General features: G+C 53.5%; 2 protein-coding genes across 6 annotated transcripts in view; both read right to left on the bottom strand.

Annotated features, from left to right (window-relative positions):
- Positions 1-683: 683 nt before the first annotated feature.
- Positions 684-5,560, bottom strand: mlec (malectin). Its single transcript, XM_006640170.3, has 5 exons — positions 4,960-5,560; positions 3,611-3,789; positions 3,335-3,511; positions 3,200-3,257; positions 684-3,097 (listed from the first exon to the last, which is right to left on the bottom strand). Exons 1-5 carry the CDS (start codon positions 5,159-5,161, stop codon positions 2,856-2,858), a joined length of 858 nt encoding a protein of 285 aa, XP_006640233.1. The 5' UTR covers positions 5,162-5,560; the 3' UTR covers positions 684-2,855.
- A 3,527-nt stretch (positions 5,561-9,087) lies between these two features.
- Positions 9,088-18,262, bottom strand: part of cabp1a (calcium binding protein 1a) — a 42,352-nt gene continuing 33,177 nt past the window's right edge. For all 5 annotated transcript variants that reach the window (XM_069182195.1, XM_069182196.1, XM_069182197.1 and 2 more), the window contains 5 exons: positions 13,404-13,434; positions 11,932-12,075; positions 11,522-11,631; positions 11,105-11,252; positions 9,088-9,763 (listed from right to left, as the gene is read on the bottom strand). In XM_069182195.1, coding sequence (XP_069038296.1) covers positions 9,738-9,763; positions 11,105-11,252; positions 11,522-11,631; positions 11,932-12,075; positions 13,404-13,434 — 459 coding nt within the window. In that variant the 3' untranslated portion in view covers positions 9,088-9,737. The remainder of the gene's footprint in view (positions 9,764-11,104; positions 11,253-11,521; positions 11,632-11,931; positions 12,076-13,403; positions 13,435-18,262) is intronic.

Raw genomic sequence — 18,262 nt, 5'->3', positions numbered from 1 at the left:
AGCCCAGTGTAAAACCTGGAGTGGCCCAGCCTGCTCCGCAGTGGGAGTCTGATGTAGCCCACTGTAAAACCTGGAGTGGCCCAGCCTGCTCCGCAGTGGGAGTCTGATGTAGCCCACTGTAAAACCTGGAGTGGCCCAGCCTGCTCCGCAGTGGGAGTCTGATGGAGCCCAGTGTAAAACCTGGAGTGGCCCAGCCTGCTCCGCAGTGGGAGTCTGATGGAGCCCAGTGTAAAACCTGGAGTGGTCCAGCCTGCTCCGCAGTGGGAGTTTGATGGAGCCCAGTGTAAAACCTGGAGTGGCCCAGCCTGCTCCGCAGTGGGAGTCCGATGGAGCCCACTGTAAAACCTGGAATGGCGCAGAGTGTAATCATTCTCCCTGATGCAGAAGCGTCCCTGCTTGGTGTAATAGGGAAAGTGGTGGGAACCAATAGCAGCCAATTTGCAGGAGCTAAATCCCAGGAATCTGGAATGGGAACATTCCTGGAGGGTAGAGGTGTGGACACGTTTCCCAGACACCCAGGGCAGCTGTGTCCTGCTGGCCACACTGGTCAAGGCCAGCAGGGCCTGCTGCAGCGGCACAGACACGGCGGGTTGCTGATGACCGTACCGGCCCCGAGCGCAGCAAGCGGACCGGGCCCTGCGGACCGGGCCTTGCGAGACACACAGACAAAGCAGCCGTGGAGGTGAAGCTCACTTGCATGTATTGAAAACACGAAGGCAACATGGATTCATGTCAAAAACACAATTTCTGTACAAACAGTGATAAAATGTAAAACTCAAAACAACCAAAATAAAACCGGAGTAACTGTAAACCACCCGACAGCACACAGTCACCCCCTCACCTCCAGCATCCTGAGAGAAAGACCAAGAAGCTACACGCTTGCCTTTTAAATTAAACATCAGAAAACAGAAAAATAAGCCAAGAAAACCCAAACTGTTCTAACCAACCCCCCTCCTGCTCCCCCTGTCAGACAGTCAGTCAGAGTGTCCGCGGGCCAGTGAGTCAGTCAGTGTCCATCAGGGTGTGCACTCTAGAGAGGGAGAGTCAGTGTTGGTCAGTCAGTGCCTTCTGGTCAGTGTCCATCAGAGTACACCCTGGTCAGTGTGGGGGTCAGTCAGACTGGCCCGTCTCTCTCCTGTCAAGGCAGTTCCATCAGGAGTGCAGGACTCTCTGACAGAAAGGTTTCCTATTGTAAATTAATGCACAAAAGTAACAGGAAAGGCCTCAAACTGAAATACATTTAAAAACCTTGGCACAGGGATCTGTACAACCAGGTGATCTGTACCGTCAGTAAAAATTCCCACAAGCCCTCCGCCATCGAAACTGCGAACACGAACGAATATTCCAACTTTGGCGTCGTTTTAAAAGTCTCAAAAGTGACTTAAAAAGGTGCTCGTTATGGATTTTAAAACAGCTGTTTTATTTCCCCTTCGCCCAGGAGTGGAGGACCGGGGTGTCCACCCCTCGCTGCAGACGCCTCCGGGGTCACACGGCGTCTCCCCCGAAAGGCCAGAGCTGCCCCCCCCCCAAACCAGCTCTTCCACTGGGACTCACTGCGGGGGGAGGCGAGAAGCAGCCAGCCCTGCGGTCGTGAAGAACAATTCTATCAACGCCTGAGCCTCTCTCTCTGCCGAGCCACATCTGCCTCACGCTCACATAAAAGCGCACCCACCCCAGGGGCCTGAGCTGGGCCCCGGGAACGACCGCAGGGGAATCATGCGGCAAAGGCTCGAAGGGCTACAGGCCGGGCCAGCCTGCAGCCGGGACAGCAGGGCGAGGGGCCGTCCTGCAGAGAGATGGGCAGCACTCGGTCCTCCAGGGCTGCGTCACGCGGACAGACAGAGACACGCTGACAGACTGACAGACAGACAGACAGACAGACAGACAGACAGACAGACAGACAGACAGACAGACAGACAGACAGACAGACAGACAACACGCTGTTCGCTGCTCGCCTCCATGAGTCCGGCGGTACAGAACCAAGCTGCCAGTCTCGATCAGGCGGGAGGGGTGGGTTAGGGCTGAGGGGACATAGCCCCCTCCTCGCACAGGTGACCCCCCCCATCTCCTTGTGGGGAGGAGACAGCTGCACTGGTCACTGCCCACAGCCCCACCAGGCCGCCCTGTGTGTCTGACCGGGAACCCCAAGCCCGCACCACAGGCAGAAGGGCGCTCTTAGTTAAAGGGGTGCAGGCTGGACGGTAAACAGAAAGGGGCAGCAGGGTCAGTGCTAGTCGCTCTGTGCAGTGATCCGGGCAGTGTCTCCATGCCCGTCACCAGCAGCTGCCAGCCCGGCGCCAGTAACCCAGCAGGCCGAGGCGAAGAGCAGGACCAAGACAAGACAGAAAGAGCAGCTCCCCTCTGTCTCAGGCCCCGCCACCCACCAGCACGAGCCCCACCCCTAACGAGGCCGGGCTCGCCAGTCCCGGCACCCCTGCAGGGGGCGAGGCCATGACGCTCATTACAGGCCGGCGGGGCAGCCAATCAGACGCCGCCTCCAGGCAGGACAGGCCCACCTACTTCCTGCAGCCTCAGCCAATGAGGTTTCAGAATCGTGCTGCGGAGGCATGTGCGTGCCGTGTGCATGCGTGTCACTTGTGGGAAAGCAGTCTGTCCGTCTGTCCGTCTGTGCTGCTGCAGTAGAGGCGCCAGTGCCCCCTGCTGGCCAGGCCGCGCTGCACAGATCTTGGGGCTCCCGCAAACTGGGGGCTCCCTGATGCCGTTTCGGTCCGCAGAGCAGCTCTCACTCACTCTCACACTCTCTCTCTCTCTCTCTCGGGGGGGGCGGGCGCCCCAGGCACTCAGACGCCGCCCGGCCCAGCTCGTGTCCCGTGTGCAGCGCAGTGCGCCCCTCCTCACAGGCGGCACAGGCAGAACAGCGTGGGGATGAACACCCCGAAGGCGACGAGGATGGGGAACATCAGGCTGCTGTTGTCAGAGGCGTACGGGTTGGGGGTACGAGGGCCCGACTGCACGCGGTGCTTGGGGGTGGAGGATGTGCTCTTCCTCCCCTCCTCCCCTCCCTCCCCGTACTCCTCCTCCTCTTCCTCCTCCTCGCGCTTCTCCAGCCCGGGGTGCGGCTGCAGCTTTGGCACGTCTGAGGCAGAGAGCAGGGGGACAGGGAGCTGTAAACAGTGCCCGACACCCCAAAACCACCCCTTGAGAAGACTGGCAGAGCCCCGGTGTCACCCCCACTCACCGTCCAGCGTCCCCTTCATGATGTAGAGCGCGCAGACCTTGGGGTTGTCGTAGTAGCCCTGCGGACGGACGGACGGACAGGTCAGAGCCCGCTCCAAGCGCAGACAGCGCCCCCCCCAGCCGCTCACGCCCCTACCTTGACGAACTCGATGGTCAGCTTGCCGTTGAAGGTGGACACCTCCCCCTGCACGCTCAGCTTGCCCTTGCGCAGGGAGAGGGGCACGACCTCGTCGTGCGCAGTGCTGTGGCCGACCTTGTCAAAGATGTCCAGGTCCTTCACCACCACGTGGCCGTTCAGCCGCACATCGAACACCTGCAGGGAGGCCAGGCCGGTCAGGGCCGAACAGCAGACGGACGCGGGCGGGAGAGCGAGACAGCGGGATGGCGGGATGGCGGCGCAGGTGTGACTTACTTTCTGCTGAGACTGTGCGAAGTAGACCTCGGCAAACTTCAGCACCAGGATGTACTCGCCCTCCTCCCGGATCGGTACCTCATAGCCGAAGGTGTCCTCGTTGTAGCGCTCCGTCTGGTACAGCACCTGGTCCTCCGGGCTGGACCGCAGGATCGGCAACCGCATCCCGTAATCCGAGGCTAGAGGAGAAGGGAGAGTGAGTGTGGCCCACGAGAGGGAAAACCTCACTTAGCAAACGGTTCACAAAGCCTGCCTCGCTGCCTCACAGCCTGGCACACCCCACATCATTGCCTCGCTGCCTCACGCACCCCGCCTTGAGCCTCCGATCTGCTGGTTACGGAGGTATACTCTGTGCTGCTGTGAGTTACACAGCAGGGAAAGAGGGAATCAAAGTGCCCAGCACCCTGATCCGCGCCACACTTTACTGTGAGCTGTGGGTTTTTACAGAAGTCTGCCCTGGGGGGGAGCACAACCCCCCTGAGCAAACTTCCCCAACGCACGCGAGAGCTGGAGAGGACGGACGGGTCCGAAGCAGCCCGGGCCCTCGGTCAGAACTCGCCCCGCTCCCGTCAGATCACACTCCCTGGTTTCACGAGGATCTCGGCAGCAGGGACAGAAATGCAGGCTGGGGCTCCGGAGACAACACTAAAAGAAGCAAGCGCCTTGAGGAATCTGGCTCGGACACAGCGGGGCGCAAACAGAGATCCGCTTTCCTGCTTCATGGAGACACTCGAGACTCCCCGTAAAACCAGGAGTGGATCAGACCGCAGTGCACTGGGAGTGTGATCTACTTCCCTGAGCTTGACACATGCACTACACACAGGGTCAGAGACCACAGTGCCTGTTTCGAGCTAACAGTGTGGCTACTACACCTTCCTGAAAACACTGAACACGGGTTCGAGCTTCAGGGAGGAACTTCCAACGCCAAGCGCACTTCCACCCCAAGAACAACAGAGGGCGCAAGCAAGCAGCCGCTGACAAGTCACATGTCAAAGTTCAACGTCTGGGGCGCAGAGGGTAAACGGAGCCAGAGGGGTTATTCGCTCGGCCTGAATGACAGACGCACAAACTCACTCAACACGCCAAACGAGTCAGACACCCACTGCACGGCCCTGCCGAGCTGCAGCAGTCTTGCGCAAACTGTACCGATTAACAGAAAGGAAACCATTTCCTCAATCTGCCACCACTGCTCTTCCCCGTATGCGCAAAGCGACATTGCAGAAGTCTTCCTGCACCTGCTACCTGCCCCTGAACACCAGCCTGCAGCTCCGTGTAAAACCCGGACTGGACCGCGCTGCCTGCCTGCCATCCCAGCAGGAGGGCTCCCGCTGAGACCCCCGGCGGCTCACCTTTCCCGACCCTCCCCTCCAGGGGGTCCTTCTTGTAATGGATGCCATAGACGTCTGTGTGCGCGTCTCCGCCGGCGTTGACGGCCCAGATGACCCGGTCGGCGAGGCTGGCGCCCCCGCTGTCCGCCCCGCAAGGCTCCCACACCAGCGACAGCACGGCCACCGCCAGCCCGGGAGCCCACAGCGCGACGCCCCGCCGCATGAGCGCTCCGACCCGGGCAGGCGACGAGGAGGCGACCGGCGGCGCAGAGCGAGGATCGGGGGCGGCAGAGGGGGCTGTGTGCCGCAGTGTCCGTGTGCCGAGCACCGCTGAGGTGCGGACCGGTGTGCCCTGTACCTGCGAGCCCTCACTTCCCGGCTCAGACCGCGGCACTCGCACCCCTCTCTCCGCCGTGCCTCTCCAGATGATTAATTACGCTTCTCAGAAGTGCAATTCCAGATCACTATAATTGTTTAGATGTCTGCTCCCAACATAAAAATCTTTGATTTCCATTCAGGCCTCCACGGTACAGCAGCTCACAGTTGCGGGTTCAAGAGAAGGAGGAAACCTAACATGCTGCCTGTGAGTCGGAGAGTAGACAGGCAGTCCAGCAGCCAATTGTGGGGGATTAGAGCAACACATTTTTTAATATTCATGAGCGAGTGATTTTTAACGCAGACGTGCGCAACGGTGACCAATCAGAGTGCGGCAGCAGTAGACCGTGGAGCCCCGAAGCTTAGAATTTCAGGCCGTTATGTTAATATGATGCAAATGACGGCCAATGGGAGAGCGAGGGGGCGGGGCTGCTGGTTTGGTAGAGCCACAGGCCGTTCGGCTGACAGAATGCGGAAGGCAGGCGCATGAACTCGCAGCGGGGAGCGCCCGTTCCCGCGTAACTGATTCTGCCTGGTCTTTCCTCTCTTTTATACGACACCAGCAACTCAGACGTTTAAACTTTCAAATAAAACGAGGATAAATACTTTTTATGTATGTCTACGTTGTGTGCGTTAAATTGTGAAAAATGGCATGTATCCAAATCTCCCCTATGTTAAAATGGTTTAATCTGGCTAGATGCCATCTCGGCAGACTCTGGTATGTATTTCTTAAACAGAGGAAGAATCATTTACCTTTTCATATAATTAAATAGTTCATTTCCCTCCATATGAGGAGAAAATTAAGTATATTATGTTCAAAAATTATATAGCGATAAACATCTATCATAATTGGAGAGCTCTTCACTGAATGTCAATTTGTAAAACTATCCAGAGCTCGTAACCTACCTATTCGGTGTAAAGATGGTACGTCCTGGGCCTATCCAATCAGATTGGTCCAGCGCAGCGTGGCAGCAATGCATTGTGGGAGATTAGGCGAATGAATGGGTGCTGGAGAGTTTCCATGGCGACACCAGATGCTCAGTGGCTTGAGCCGGAAGTTTGTAACCAGGAAATAACACAACAGGGATAATTCAATGTCATCCTAATATCCGAAGTATATCCTAAAAAATGGAAAAGCACAATTCTAAATTCTAAATGCTCACTGAGTCTCTTTAGTCTGGAGGGAGTGTCCCACATTGACAAGCGAGAGGAACTGAGTCTCTTTTGTCTGATGTGAGTGTCCCACACTGACAGGCTGAAGGAACAGAGTCTCTTTAGTCTGAAGGGAGTGTCCCACACTGACAGGCTGAGGGAACTGAGTCTCTTTAGTCTGAAGGGATTGTCCCACACTGACAGGCTGGAGGAACTGAGTCTCTTTAGTCTGGTGGGAGTGTCCCACACTGACAGGCTGAAGAAACAGAGTCTCTTTAGTCTGAAGGGAGTGTCAGTGTCCCGCACTGACAGGCTGGAGGAACTGATTCTCTTTAGTCTGGAGTGAGTGTCCAACATTGACAGGCTAGAGGAACTGAGTCTCTTTAGCCTGAAAGCATTGTCCCACACTGATGGTCTGAGGGAACTGACTCTCTTTAGTCTGAAGGGAGTATCCCACACTGACAGGCGGGAGGAACTGAGTCTCTTTAGTCTGAAGGGATTGTCCCACACTGACAGGCTGGAGGAACTGAGTCTCTTTAGTCTGGTGGGAGTGTCCCACACTGACAGGCTGAAGAAACTGACTCTCTTTAGTCTGAAAGGAGTGTCAGTGTCCCACACTGACAGGCTGAAGGAACAGAGTCTCTTTAGTCTGAAGGGAGTGTCCAACATTGACAGGCTAGAGGAACTGAGTCTCTTTAGCCTGAAAGCATTGTCCCACACTGACGGTCTGAGGGAACTGAGTCTCTTTAGTCTGAAGGGAGTATCCCACACTGACAGGCGGGAGGAACTGAGTCTCTTTAGTCTGAAGGGAGTGTCCCGCACTGACGGTCTGAGGGAACTGAGTCTCTTTAGTCCGAAGGGAGTGTCCCACACTGACAGGGTGGAGGAACTGAGTGTCTTTAGCCTGAAGGGAGTGTCCCACACTGACAGGCTGGAGGAACTGAGTGTCTTTAGTCTGAAGGGAGTGTCCCACACTGACAGGCTGAAGGAACTGAATGTCTTGAACTGAGAGGACTATGAGGGAACCTGATCCAAGGTTTCAGATTCCTCAAAGTCACCCCCGGGAACGTCTCCAGAATAACCAGTGAAAATGGAGTCAGATGCCCTCCTCTTGTTTGTCTCCGCTCGTATGTTCTCACACACTCACTCCCAGCTGCCTGCTGCAGCCGCAGGGAGTCTGATGAACCTGCAATTACAAGTAGTTCAGGTGGGGAGCTGCGTCAGCATGCGTAGGCTGCAAAGGAACAAGTAATAGGTTTATTCCATGCGGAAAAGAGAAGAGAGAAAACACAACGTTTCGGCTGTGAAGCCTTCTTCAGGTGTAATTCCTTTTGTAATTACAAGGTCCGCCACCAGAGAGCAGGAGAGCGCCGTGCGGGAGAGAGAGGGATGGCTCATCTCCATGGCAACCTGGCCTGTCAGTCCTCAGCAGACGTCATCATACGACATTGAAAAGACCCTCAGAGGGAAAACAAAACTTCTCTCTCATCTGATCTAGATGCTGGAGTTATTCTGGGCCCTTTTTGCAATCTGATAAAAATGTAAATACATTTTTTTTCTTTATCCAAATCTGTAGAATACCATAGCAAAACTCAGTACATCACTCAATGCGCTATGACTTCAAATCTTTGCTCCCTTGTGAACAGCAGTTGATAACAGGCTGAAGGGATGCTGGGATGTGCAACAGTATCCAGCAGCCATATCACCCTGCAACTCACAACTAGCAGCCCACTGAAGCTAAGCAGGTGTGAGCCTAGTCAGTACCTGGATGGGAGACCTCCTGGGAAAAACTAAGGTTGCTGCTGTAAGAGGTGTTAGTGGGGCCAGCAGGGGGCGCTCACCCTGTGGTCCATGTGGGTCCTAATGCCCCAGTATAGTGATGGGGACACTATACTGTAAACAGGCGCCGTCCTTCGGATGAGATGTAAAACCGAGGTCCTGACTCTCTGTGGTCATTAAAAATCCCAGGGCGCTTCTCGAAAAGAGTAGGGATGTAACCCCGGTGTCCTGGCCAAATTTCCAATTGGCCCTTACCAATCATGGCCTCCTAATACTCCCCCTCTATGAATTGACTACATTACTCTGCTCTCCTCCCCACTGATAGCTGATGTGTGGTGAGCGTTCTGGCGCACTATGGCTGCTGTCGCATCATCCAGGTGGATGCTACACATTGGTGGTGGTGGAAGGGATCCCCATTACCTGTAAAGCGCTTTGAGTGGAGTGTCCAGAAAAGCGCTATATAAGTGTAAGCAATTATTATTATTATTATTATTATAACAGTAGGATTGTCTCCATGTGTGAGGAACACTTCGTTGTGGAATACTATGCTCGGTTTTGGCCACCAGGTGGCAGGATTAGTCCTGTCAGTCACTAACGGGAGACACCAGAGAACACCTCTCCTGAGAACAGGAGGCTGTGTCTCTCCAGACTGCGGAGCATCTCTTAACTGACCACTTCTGCGAATAAAACAGCATGGCTTCCGCTACGGAGCTGTGCCAAGACTCCGATCAATAAACAGATCGATATGTTAATGAATCCCCAGAATCCACACAGCAGCCCCTATCCCCAGGCAGCGGCATGCCGTCCCGGTCGAGGGAGAGAGCGACCAGAAGCACTCAGATCCTCATTTGCATGATTTATTCATCATTTCCTCTTGAATAAGAACAAGCCTCTTCATTCATTTGGTTGTGTGTTTTTGGCATGCATGCAGCCACAGGGATGAGGACAGACGCACACAGAGAGACAACAGAGGCTTGGAAACACGCCTGCACACTCACGCCACGGCACACGCACAGCTCCACACGGAGTCTCGTGCACAGGCACACAGACACGCAGAAAAACACGGCAGACACGGGGTGGGGGGTCCCCGCCCCCAGCCAGGATATGAAACGGGGAGGGCAGGGGTGAGAAAGTGCTGAGAATGTCCATCCGTCTGACGACGTCTCTGTCTGGCGGTCAGTGCGCAGATCAGTCAGGGTGTCAGCTGGTCACTGTGGTTCAGTGTTCTGTTCAGACAGTCCTATCAAGGTGGCAGTGAAACGAATATAGAGGTCATAGTGATTAGTGTCTCTCCAGGTCAGAGGTACTTCAAACGTTTCCAGTTCTCTCAGGGCTGATGGCTCAGTCGGTCTCCTTTCTTTCCTCTTCCCTCTCTCTTCCCTCTCACTCTTGTTCCCTTTCCCCATCTCTTCTCTCCCCTCTCTCTCAGGGACAGGGTGGGGATAGCTGCTCTCCTCCAGTGAAAATCCACAGAGACGCCACACCTCCTGTCCTCAGCGCGACATCATCCTGACGAACTCTGCAGAGAGCAGGGAGGGACAGTGAGAGGGCAGATAAATCAAAAGGCTGTTTGGGTCAACCCAGTTACAGCACCATACGCTACCTTGCACACAAGCCTTAAACAGACAACACACACTAGCAGAATACCTGACCAGGGTGAGAGACAGTAAAGAGAAACAGACCCTGACAAATAATAGGCTTTGTAAGCACAGCCTGGCCATAGAAACTGGACACAGGCAGACCTGGCTGTCCAGAGAGCACAGGCAGAGTAAGATAAGATAAGATCACTTTATTAGCCCTATACAATTTCTTGCATTAGGAATTAGTCTTGAGACACAGACAGGGAGAGAAGCTTGGGGTCAGAGCGCAGGGTCAGCCATTGTACAGCGCCCCTGGAGCAGTTGGGGTTAAGGGCCTTCCTCAGGGGCTCAACGGAGTAGGTTTTCTCTGGCGGCCGCGGGATTTGAACCAGCAACCTTCGAGCTACAGCCGCAGATCCTTAGCGACAGTGCCACCGCTCCGCCCCCAGAGTGACCACAGACTGGACATAGAAACTGGACACAGGTAGGCCTGGCTGTCCAGAGAAGACAGGCTGTTCTCCCACTGCCAGCGGGGAGAAGCAGAGACAGAGATGCACTTCCTGCTGCACTGTGAGAAATACTCCAGGATTAGATCGACATTCTTCTGTAAAATAAAGAATCTAATCCCAGAATTCCCAAAAGAATGAGATTAGTGGAAAAGAGAGGGAGCAAATCAGTGCAGGAAACTATCACGTTATCCGTATCTGACTCTCTCTCCTCCCTCGGAGAGGCGCTCTGATCCCCTGGGCAGCAGATAACCTGAGCACCATCCCTCTCTCTGGGGAGCCCCAGTCCCTCACTGTCTCTCTGGGTTGCCCCCAGTCTCTCACCATCTATATGGGGAGCCCCCAGTCCCTCCCTGTCTCTCTGGGGAGCCCCAGTCCCTCACTGTCTCTCTGGGGAGCCCCCAGTCCCTTACTGTCTCTCTGGGGAGACCCCAGTCTCTCGCTGTTTCTCTGGGGAGACCCCAGTCCCTCGCTGTCTCTCTGGGGAGCCCCCAGTCTCTCGCTGTTTCTCTGGGGAGACCCCAGTCTCTCGCTGTCTCTCTGGGGAGACCCCAGTCCCTCGCTGTCTCTCTGGGGAGACCCCAGTCTCTCGCTGTCTCTCTGGGGAGACCCCAGTCTCTCGCTGTCTCTCTGGGGAGACCCCAGTCTCTCGCTGTTTCTCTGGGGAGACCCCAGTCCCTCGCTGTCTCTCTGGGGAGACCCCAGTCTCTCGCTGTCTCTCTGGGGAGACCCCAGTCTCTCGCTGTCTCTCTGGGGAGACCCCAGGACCCTCACCCTCGAAGTCCACATGTCCGTCTCCATTCAGGTCGATGTCCCTCAGGATCTCCTCCAGGTCTCGATGTCCCACCTGCTGCCCCAGCAGCTTCTTCATGGCCTCCCTGAGCTCTGCTGTGCTGATCTCCCCATCGCCATTCGTGTCAAACTGGGAGGGACAGAGAGAGGAGAGACAATCAGGAGAGAGCAGAGAGCGACAGGGGAGAGGAGAGAGGAGAGGAGAGAGGGATAGGAGACAGGAGAGACAGTCAGGGGAGAGGAGAGGGAAGGGAGATGAGTGATAGCTCCACAAATCTGTGAGAAATGAAAGCACGGATACAAATGAAATGCTAGCTCCTTCTTCATCCCTCTTCCTCTCCTCTCCATCTGTCTCCTCCTCTCTCCCTCCTCCATCTCCTGTCCCTCCACCTCTCTCACCTCTCTGAAGGCATCTCTCAGCTCCTTCACTCCGATCATGTCTGCCGTCTCCGCCAGCAGCTTGGGACCCATCAGCTCCACAAAGTCCTCAAAGTCCACATGGCCCCCCACTGCCGGACAGAAAGAGAGTCAGGGACACAGCCCTGGATCCGGACTGGGGACAGACTGACAGACTGGGGGGACACACTGACAGACTGGGTGGACTGACTGGGGGGAAACACTGACAGACTGGGGACATACTGGGAAAGACTGGGGGACAGACTGAGAGACTGGGACAGACTGGAGGGACAAACAGGGGGACAGACTGAGGGGATAGACTGACAGACTGGGGTATGAGGGGGGCAGACTCGGGGACAGACCGGGGATCAGACAGACAGGGGACAGGAGCACAGGTGCTGGGTGCGACTCACAGTTCATGTTGATCTGCTGGCTGAGCTCGATCAGCTCCATCTCGGTGGGCATGTAGCCCATCGTCCGCATGCAGTTGCCCAGGTCCTTACAGCTGATGAAGCCGTCTCGGTCCTTATCAAACTCCTTGAAGGCCTCTTTCAGCTCTGCAGACAAATAGAGAGGCTGGGTGTGAGACAGAGAGACAGAGACAGACATCCAGCTACACATATCTCGGTCTCACCATCAGCTCTTCTGGGAGTTTTGACCTGGCAGTGAAGGCACTGAGGGAGAAGGCACTCAGGGCTTTCTACACAATAAGAAGGAGGCTCTTCAACATCAACCCACCAACAAGAATCTGGCTCCAAATATTTCAAAGTGTAATCCAACCCATTGACCTATGCGGCAGTGAAGTGTGGGGTCCCCTCACAGACTAGGATTACACTCAATGGGACAAACACCCCACAGAAACTCTGCACATGGAGATCTGTAGAAACATCCTCCGTGTGCAGAGAAAAGCACCTAACAATACGTCCAAGACCAAATTAGGCCAGTACTCACAATGATAAACATACAGAAAAGAGTATTAAAGTATTGGCTACATCTAAAAAACAGCGACCAAAATTCCTACCACCTCAAAGCCCTGCTGAGCCAAGAGCTGAGCCCAAAACAGAGCCCCCTGAGCCAGCTGGTCCTGAGGCTCACTGACCTGAGCCACACCGACACTAACCAGCCTCAGGACAGCACTGCTAGAGCACCACGACTCAGACTCAACCACATCACAGCACAGATCAAACAACAATATCTCACACATTGGGACACACACACACAAACACATAAACTGGAATGCTACAGAAACCTTAACAGACAATACACACTGAGATAAACTGAGATAACTGAGATAATTAACAGCAAACAGAAACAGACCCTGACGAAGTACAGGCTCAGTGACCACAGCCTGGCCATAGAAACTGGGCGACACAGGCAGACCTGGATGCCCAGAGAGGACAGGCTGCGCTCCCACTGCCAGCAGGGAGAAATAGAGACAGAGGTGCACTTTGACAGATATTCTGGGATTAGAGAAACATTCTTCCCTAAATGCACACATCCAATCCCAGAATTCCCACACCTGCCAGAATCATAACAACTCCAAGGCCTCCTGGGAGAGGGAAGAGGGGGGAATTCAGTTGAACTGGCAGCCCAGTATGTGATCTCCTGTCAAAGCCTGAGGAACTTATTGAGAGTCTGTCTCTCAATAACGCTCCATATATTTATATGTAAATATCTTATGATTGTGTCTTTATTGTAAATGTCTGTAAATGTATTTAGATTTTTGTTTTATGTTCACTGTATTTGTTTTGCTTTGGCAACATTGATTTTACACATTGGTCATGCCAATAAAGCACTTTAAATTGAAAAATTGAATTGAATTGAGAGAGACACACAGACAGTGAGACACACAGACAGGGAGAGAGAGGCAGACACGCAGACTCACCATCTATCTCCTCTGGCCTCAGCTCTCTATCCTGTGGAGAAAGACAACAGAGTAAAGACACAAGGCCTCATCAGAGCAACCTGCCTACCTGGCCACCCCTCTGGGACCTTCCTACCTCCATCACTCTGCCTCAGTCACTACCTCCAACACTCTGCCTCAGTCACTGTCTCATCCAATACCTCCACCACTCTGCCTCATTCACTACCTCCATCACCCTGCCTCAGTCACTACCTCATTCCCTACCTCCACCACTCTGCCTCAGTCACTGTCTCATTCACTGCCTCCACCACTCTGCCTCAGTCTCTGCCTCATTCACTACCTCCAACACTCTGCCTCAGTCACTGTCTCATCCAATACCTCCACCACTCTGCCTCATTCACTACCTCCATCACCCTGCCTCAGTCACTACCTCATTCCCTACCTCCACCACTCTGCCTCATTCACTACCTCCATCACCCTGCCTCAGTCACTACCTCATTCCCTACCTCCACCACTCTGCCTCATTCACTACCTCCATCACCCTGCCTCAGTCACTACCTCATTCCCTACCTCCACCACTCTGCCTCAGTCACTACCTCCATCACCCTGCCTCAGTCACTACCTCCATCACCCTGCCTCAGTCACTACCTCATTCCCTACCTCCACCACTCTGCCTCAGTCTCTGCCTCATTCACTACCTCCAACACTCTGCCTCAGTCACTGTCTCATTCAATACCTCCATCACACTACCTAATTCACTACCTCCAACACTCTGCCTCAGTCACTGCCTCATTCCCTACCTGCAACACTCTGCCTCAGTCACTGCCTCCACCACTCTGCCTCAGTCACTGTCTCATTCACTGCCTCCACCACTCTGCCTCAGTCACTACCTCCAACACTCTGCCTCAGTCACTGCCTCCACCACTCTGCCTCAGTCACTGTCTCATTCACTGCCTCCACCACTCTGCCTCATTCACTACCTCCATCACCCTGCCTCAGTCACTACCTCATTCCCTACCTCCACCACTCTGCCTCAGTCACTGTCTCATTCACTGCCTCCACCACTCTGCCTCAGTCTCTGCCTCATTCACTACCTCTAAAACTCTGCCTCAGTCACTGCCTCATTCCCTACCTGCAACACTCTGCCTCAGTCACTGCCTCCACCACTCTGCCTCAGTCACTGTCTCATTCACTGCCTCCACCACTCTGCCTCAGTCACTACCTCCAACACTCTGCCTCAGTCACTGCCTCCAACACTCTGCCTCAGTCACTGCCTCCAACACTCTGCCTCAGTCACTACCTCATCCCTACCTCCACCACTCTGCCTCAGTCACTGTCTCATTCAATACCTCCATCACACTACCTAATTCACTACCTCCAACACTCTGCCTTAGTCACTGCCTCATTCCCTACCTGCAACACTCTGCCTCAGTCACTGCCTCCACCACTCTGCCTCAGTCACTGTCTCATTCACTGCCTCCACCACTCTGCCTCAGTCACTGCCTCCAACACTCTGCCTCAGTCACTACCTCCAACACTCTGCCTCAGTCACTGCCTCCAACACTCTGCCTCAGTCACTGCCTCCAACACTGTGTGCATCAGGGACTCTGCGAGGTTCCCCACATGGAGAGACAGGGGTGGAGCGGAGGGCGACTGGGGGAGCTGGAGTCCACAGGACAGCATAGGCTCCGCTGTGTCCTGATCTGCTTAAGGACATCAGTGCTGCTCTTGTGGTTCAAACACCAGACTCTGACTATAAAACAACACCAGGCACAACGAGGGCCCAACACTAACACACCAGAGCTCACAGCTGCATAGGGCCTGAGGCAAAAGAGTGAGATTTAATGCTGCTTCCAATTTTATATTTCCACACAATGTAGTAACAAAACACATTAATCTGTGGTGGATTTAAACACATTACAAACCCATCTTGAAGATTTTAAAACCAACAGTACAGTCATGATGACTGAAAATAGTGCAAATTAAATACTATCAGAAATTGCCAGCACTGAATTGAACAACTTCTACAGAGATGTGTCTCTTTTCCGTTGTGGCAAAATTAAGTTCCCAAGGAGATTAAGGATGAAAATAATTGAATATAGATAAACATGAATTCAGTGACAGTGCTAGTTTAACATTACATTTGTAATAGACACATGGCCAATTTAGTTAGTGCACTTAACATTTATAATAAATGTCTATACATCCAATATAGAACTGATATGTTAATTGTGTGCAGTACTTAAGCCATGTCATGTAACAAACAGGCTCTTAGATGCACACCAAACATGTTATTCTTTCCATATGCTGGCTAGAAGCCTTTGTATATTGGAGAAAAACAGGCAGTAACAAGCAGTAATGGGGAGTAAAGGGCAGTAACGGGTAGTAACAATCAGTAACACAGTAACAGGCAATAATGGACAGTAATGAACAATAACAGGCAGTAATGAACAGTAATGAGCAGTAATGGGCAGTAATGAGCAGTAATGAGCAGTAACAGGCAGTAATGGGCAGTAACAGGCAGTAACTGGCAGTAACTGCCAGTAACTGGCAGTAATGAACAGTAACAGGCAGTAATAGGCAGTAATGGGCAGTAACGGGCAGTAATGGGCATTAACAAGCAGCAATAGGGAGTAAAGGGCAGTAACGGGTAGTAACAATCAGTAACACAGTAACAGGCAATAATGGGCAGTAATGATCAGTAACAGGCAGTAACGGGCAGTAACGGGCAGTATTGGGCAGTAATGGGCAATAATGGGCAGTAACGGGCAGTAACGGGCAGTAACGGGCAGTAATGGCAATAATGGGCAGTAACGGGCAGTAATGAGCAGTATTGGGCAGTAATGGCAATAATGGGCAGTAACGGGCTGTAATGAGCAGTATTGGGCAGTAATGGGCAATAATGGGCAGTAACGGGCAGTAACGGGCAGTAACGGGCAGTAACAGGCAGTAACAGGCAGTAACGGGCAGTAACGGGCAGTATTGGGCAGTAATGGCAATAATGGGCAGTAACGGGCAGTAATGAGCAGTATTGGGCAGTAATGGGCAATAATGAGCAGTAACAGGCAGTAACGGGCAGTAACGGGCAGTAACGGGCAGTAATGGGCAATAATGGGCAGTAACAGGCAGTAATGAGCAGTAACAGGCAGTAATGGGCAGTATTGGGCAGTAATGGCAATAATGGGCAGTAACGGGCAGTAATGAGCAGTATTGGGCAGTAATGGGCAATAATAAGCAGTAACAGGCAGTAACAGGCAGTAATGGGCAGTAATGGGCAGTAACGGGCAGTAATGAGCAGTAATGAGCAGTAACAGGCAGTAACGGGCAGTATTGGGCAGTAACAGGCAGTAAGGAACAGTAGTGGCCAATAATGGATAGTAACGGACAGCACATTGAGGAGGTCAGTTTAAATCTGACCCAAGCGAGAGCAGTGTGGTATGATCCTGGAAGGTTGTTGGCTCAGATTCCAGGTGGGATATCAGGATTCTTGTCTCAAATCACCCTACTTTCCTTATGCCCACTGCACACGACTGCTTGCTCCTGTGTGTCTGCACAAGTCACTGCAAATCACAGCTCGCTCTTAGCGGACTCTCTGTATCTGTTTAACTACAGCATGAAAAAAGCAGCACTAATTGTATGGGGAGTTTATGGAAATTGCTAGATTTTTCTTCTGAGAAGTAGTACATTTGATTTGTTCCAAAGAAGGACAGGACCTCCTGTGGAAAGCAGTGAGCTGGACGCAGGGGAGAGCTGGCGTCTGGTCACTGGGGTGGGAGTGACAGAGCTGCCCCCCCCCCCCTTCCTGACTCACAGGCAGCCAATCAAGCCCTTCATGCACCACTAGTAACAAGCAAATCAACCAATCACACAGCAGCTTTGCAATGATGTCACACAACAGCACGATCCAGGGCGGCGAGCACGTGACTGACAGCTCCCAAGGTCACAGCTGGGTCAAGCAGTCTGATTGGCTAGCCAGCATCCGGACAGTAGAAGAAGAAGCTACTTCTGCAGCCTGATGGCCCTGATGTTAAGGGCCCTCAGAGGAGCCCTGGAATGCCAGGACTCACCAGGACTCTGCAGTGCCCATCACAGCACTGCTGCAGGCTGATGTTCCTGTTACTGTGCCTTAACACTAGTGTTGCCATTACCGGGCAATTACTACACAATTACACTGTTATTCCTCCTGCCACACTGAAGTACAGCAACAGTGTAGTTACAGTGCCATTGCTGAGCTATTACCAAACTATTAGCATGTCACTACAGTGTCCTGACAATCCCAGCTTGACCCGCACCGGGAGCAGGGCCGAGCCTGCTGTGTGTCCCATCGCAGCTCCCTCATTCACCGCCTTGTCTCTGGGACACCGAGCGCAGTGACCCCCGTCCCACAGAGCAGCCGCTGCACAATGCTGGCAACAGCCTGGCCTTTCTGCCAGCACCAGGCGGGCATGCAGGGGATGTTGTCCAAAATATCCTCCATGACATAGTAGCAGCCACCACCGCCCGGTCGCTCCACAATCCAGTGCTTCTGAAAGCGCAGTAGGAATCTCTTCGGTTCTTGTAGCAGTCCTGCAGTGCCTCCTGGGATAGAGCTGCACTCGTCCAGTAATGTACAGCATTCTGTGCAACACAACCCAACCAGAACCGCCAGCTGCGTTTACACCCGTGGCCGACCCTTCTGCACCAGCTGGGCTCGGACACTAACAGAGATGTTCTTTTTTGCCATCATCATCATCATTAACACCTGAATCAGGAGTTTCTTGAGGAAGGCCTTTCGGGCTCAGGATAGTCCCAGCACCCTGGACAAGAGGAGACAGACTGTAACATGTCCAGCAGTTGTTGTGTGGGACCTGCCAAGCAGAAGGCACTGAGCTCTGCCCCAG

This window comes from Lepisosteus oculatus, chromosome 22 (genome assembly GCF_040954835.1).
Source record: "Lepisosteus oculatus isolate fLepOcu1 chromosome 22, fLepOcu1.hap2, whole genome shotgun sequence".
Classification (NCBI taxonomy): domain Eukaryota; kingdom Metazoa; phylum Chordata; class Actinopteri; order Semionotiformes; family Lepisosteidae; genus Lepisosteus; species Lepisosteus oculatus.
The sequence above is the reverse complement of the archived record's forward strand: the minus strand, read 5'-3'. Positions and strand labels throughout refer to the sequence as shown.

Coding starts and splice junctions, on each gene's coding strand:
- mlec (XM_006640170.3), bottom strand. CDS start 5,161: ATGCGGCGGGGCGTCGCGCTGTGGGCTCCCGGGCTGGCGGTGGCCGTG. Junction 3,790..4,959: donor GGAGGGGAGGGTCGGGAAAG/GTGAGCCGCCGG, acceptor CTTCTCCTCTAG/CCTCGGATTACGGGATGCGG. Junction 3,258..3,334: donor TGACCATCGAGTTCGTCAAG/GTAGGGGCGTGA, acceptor GTCCGTCCGCAG/GGCTACTACGACAACCCCAA.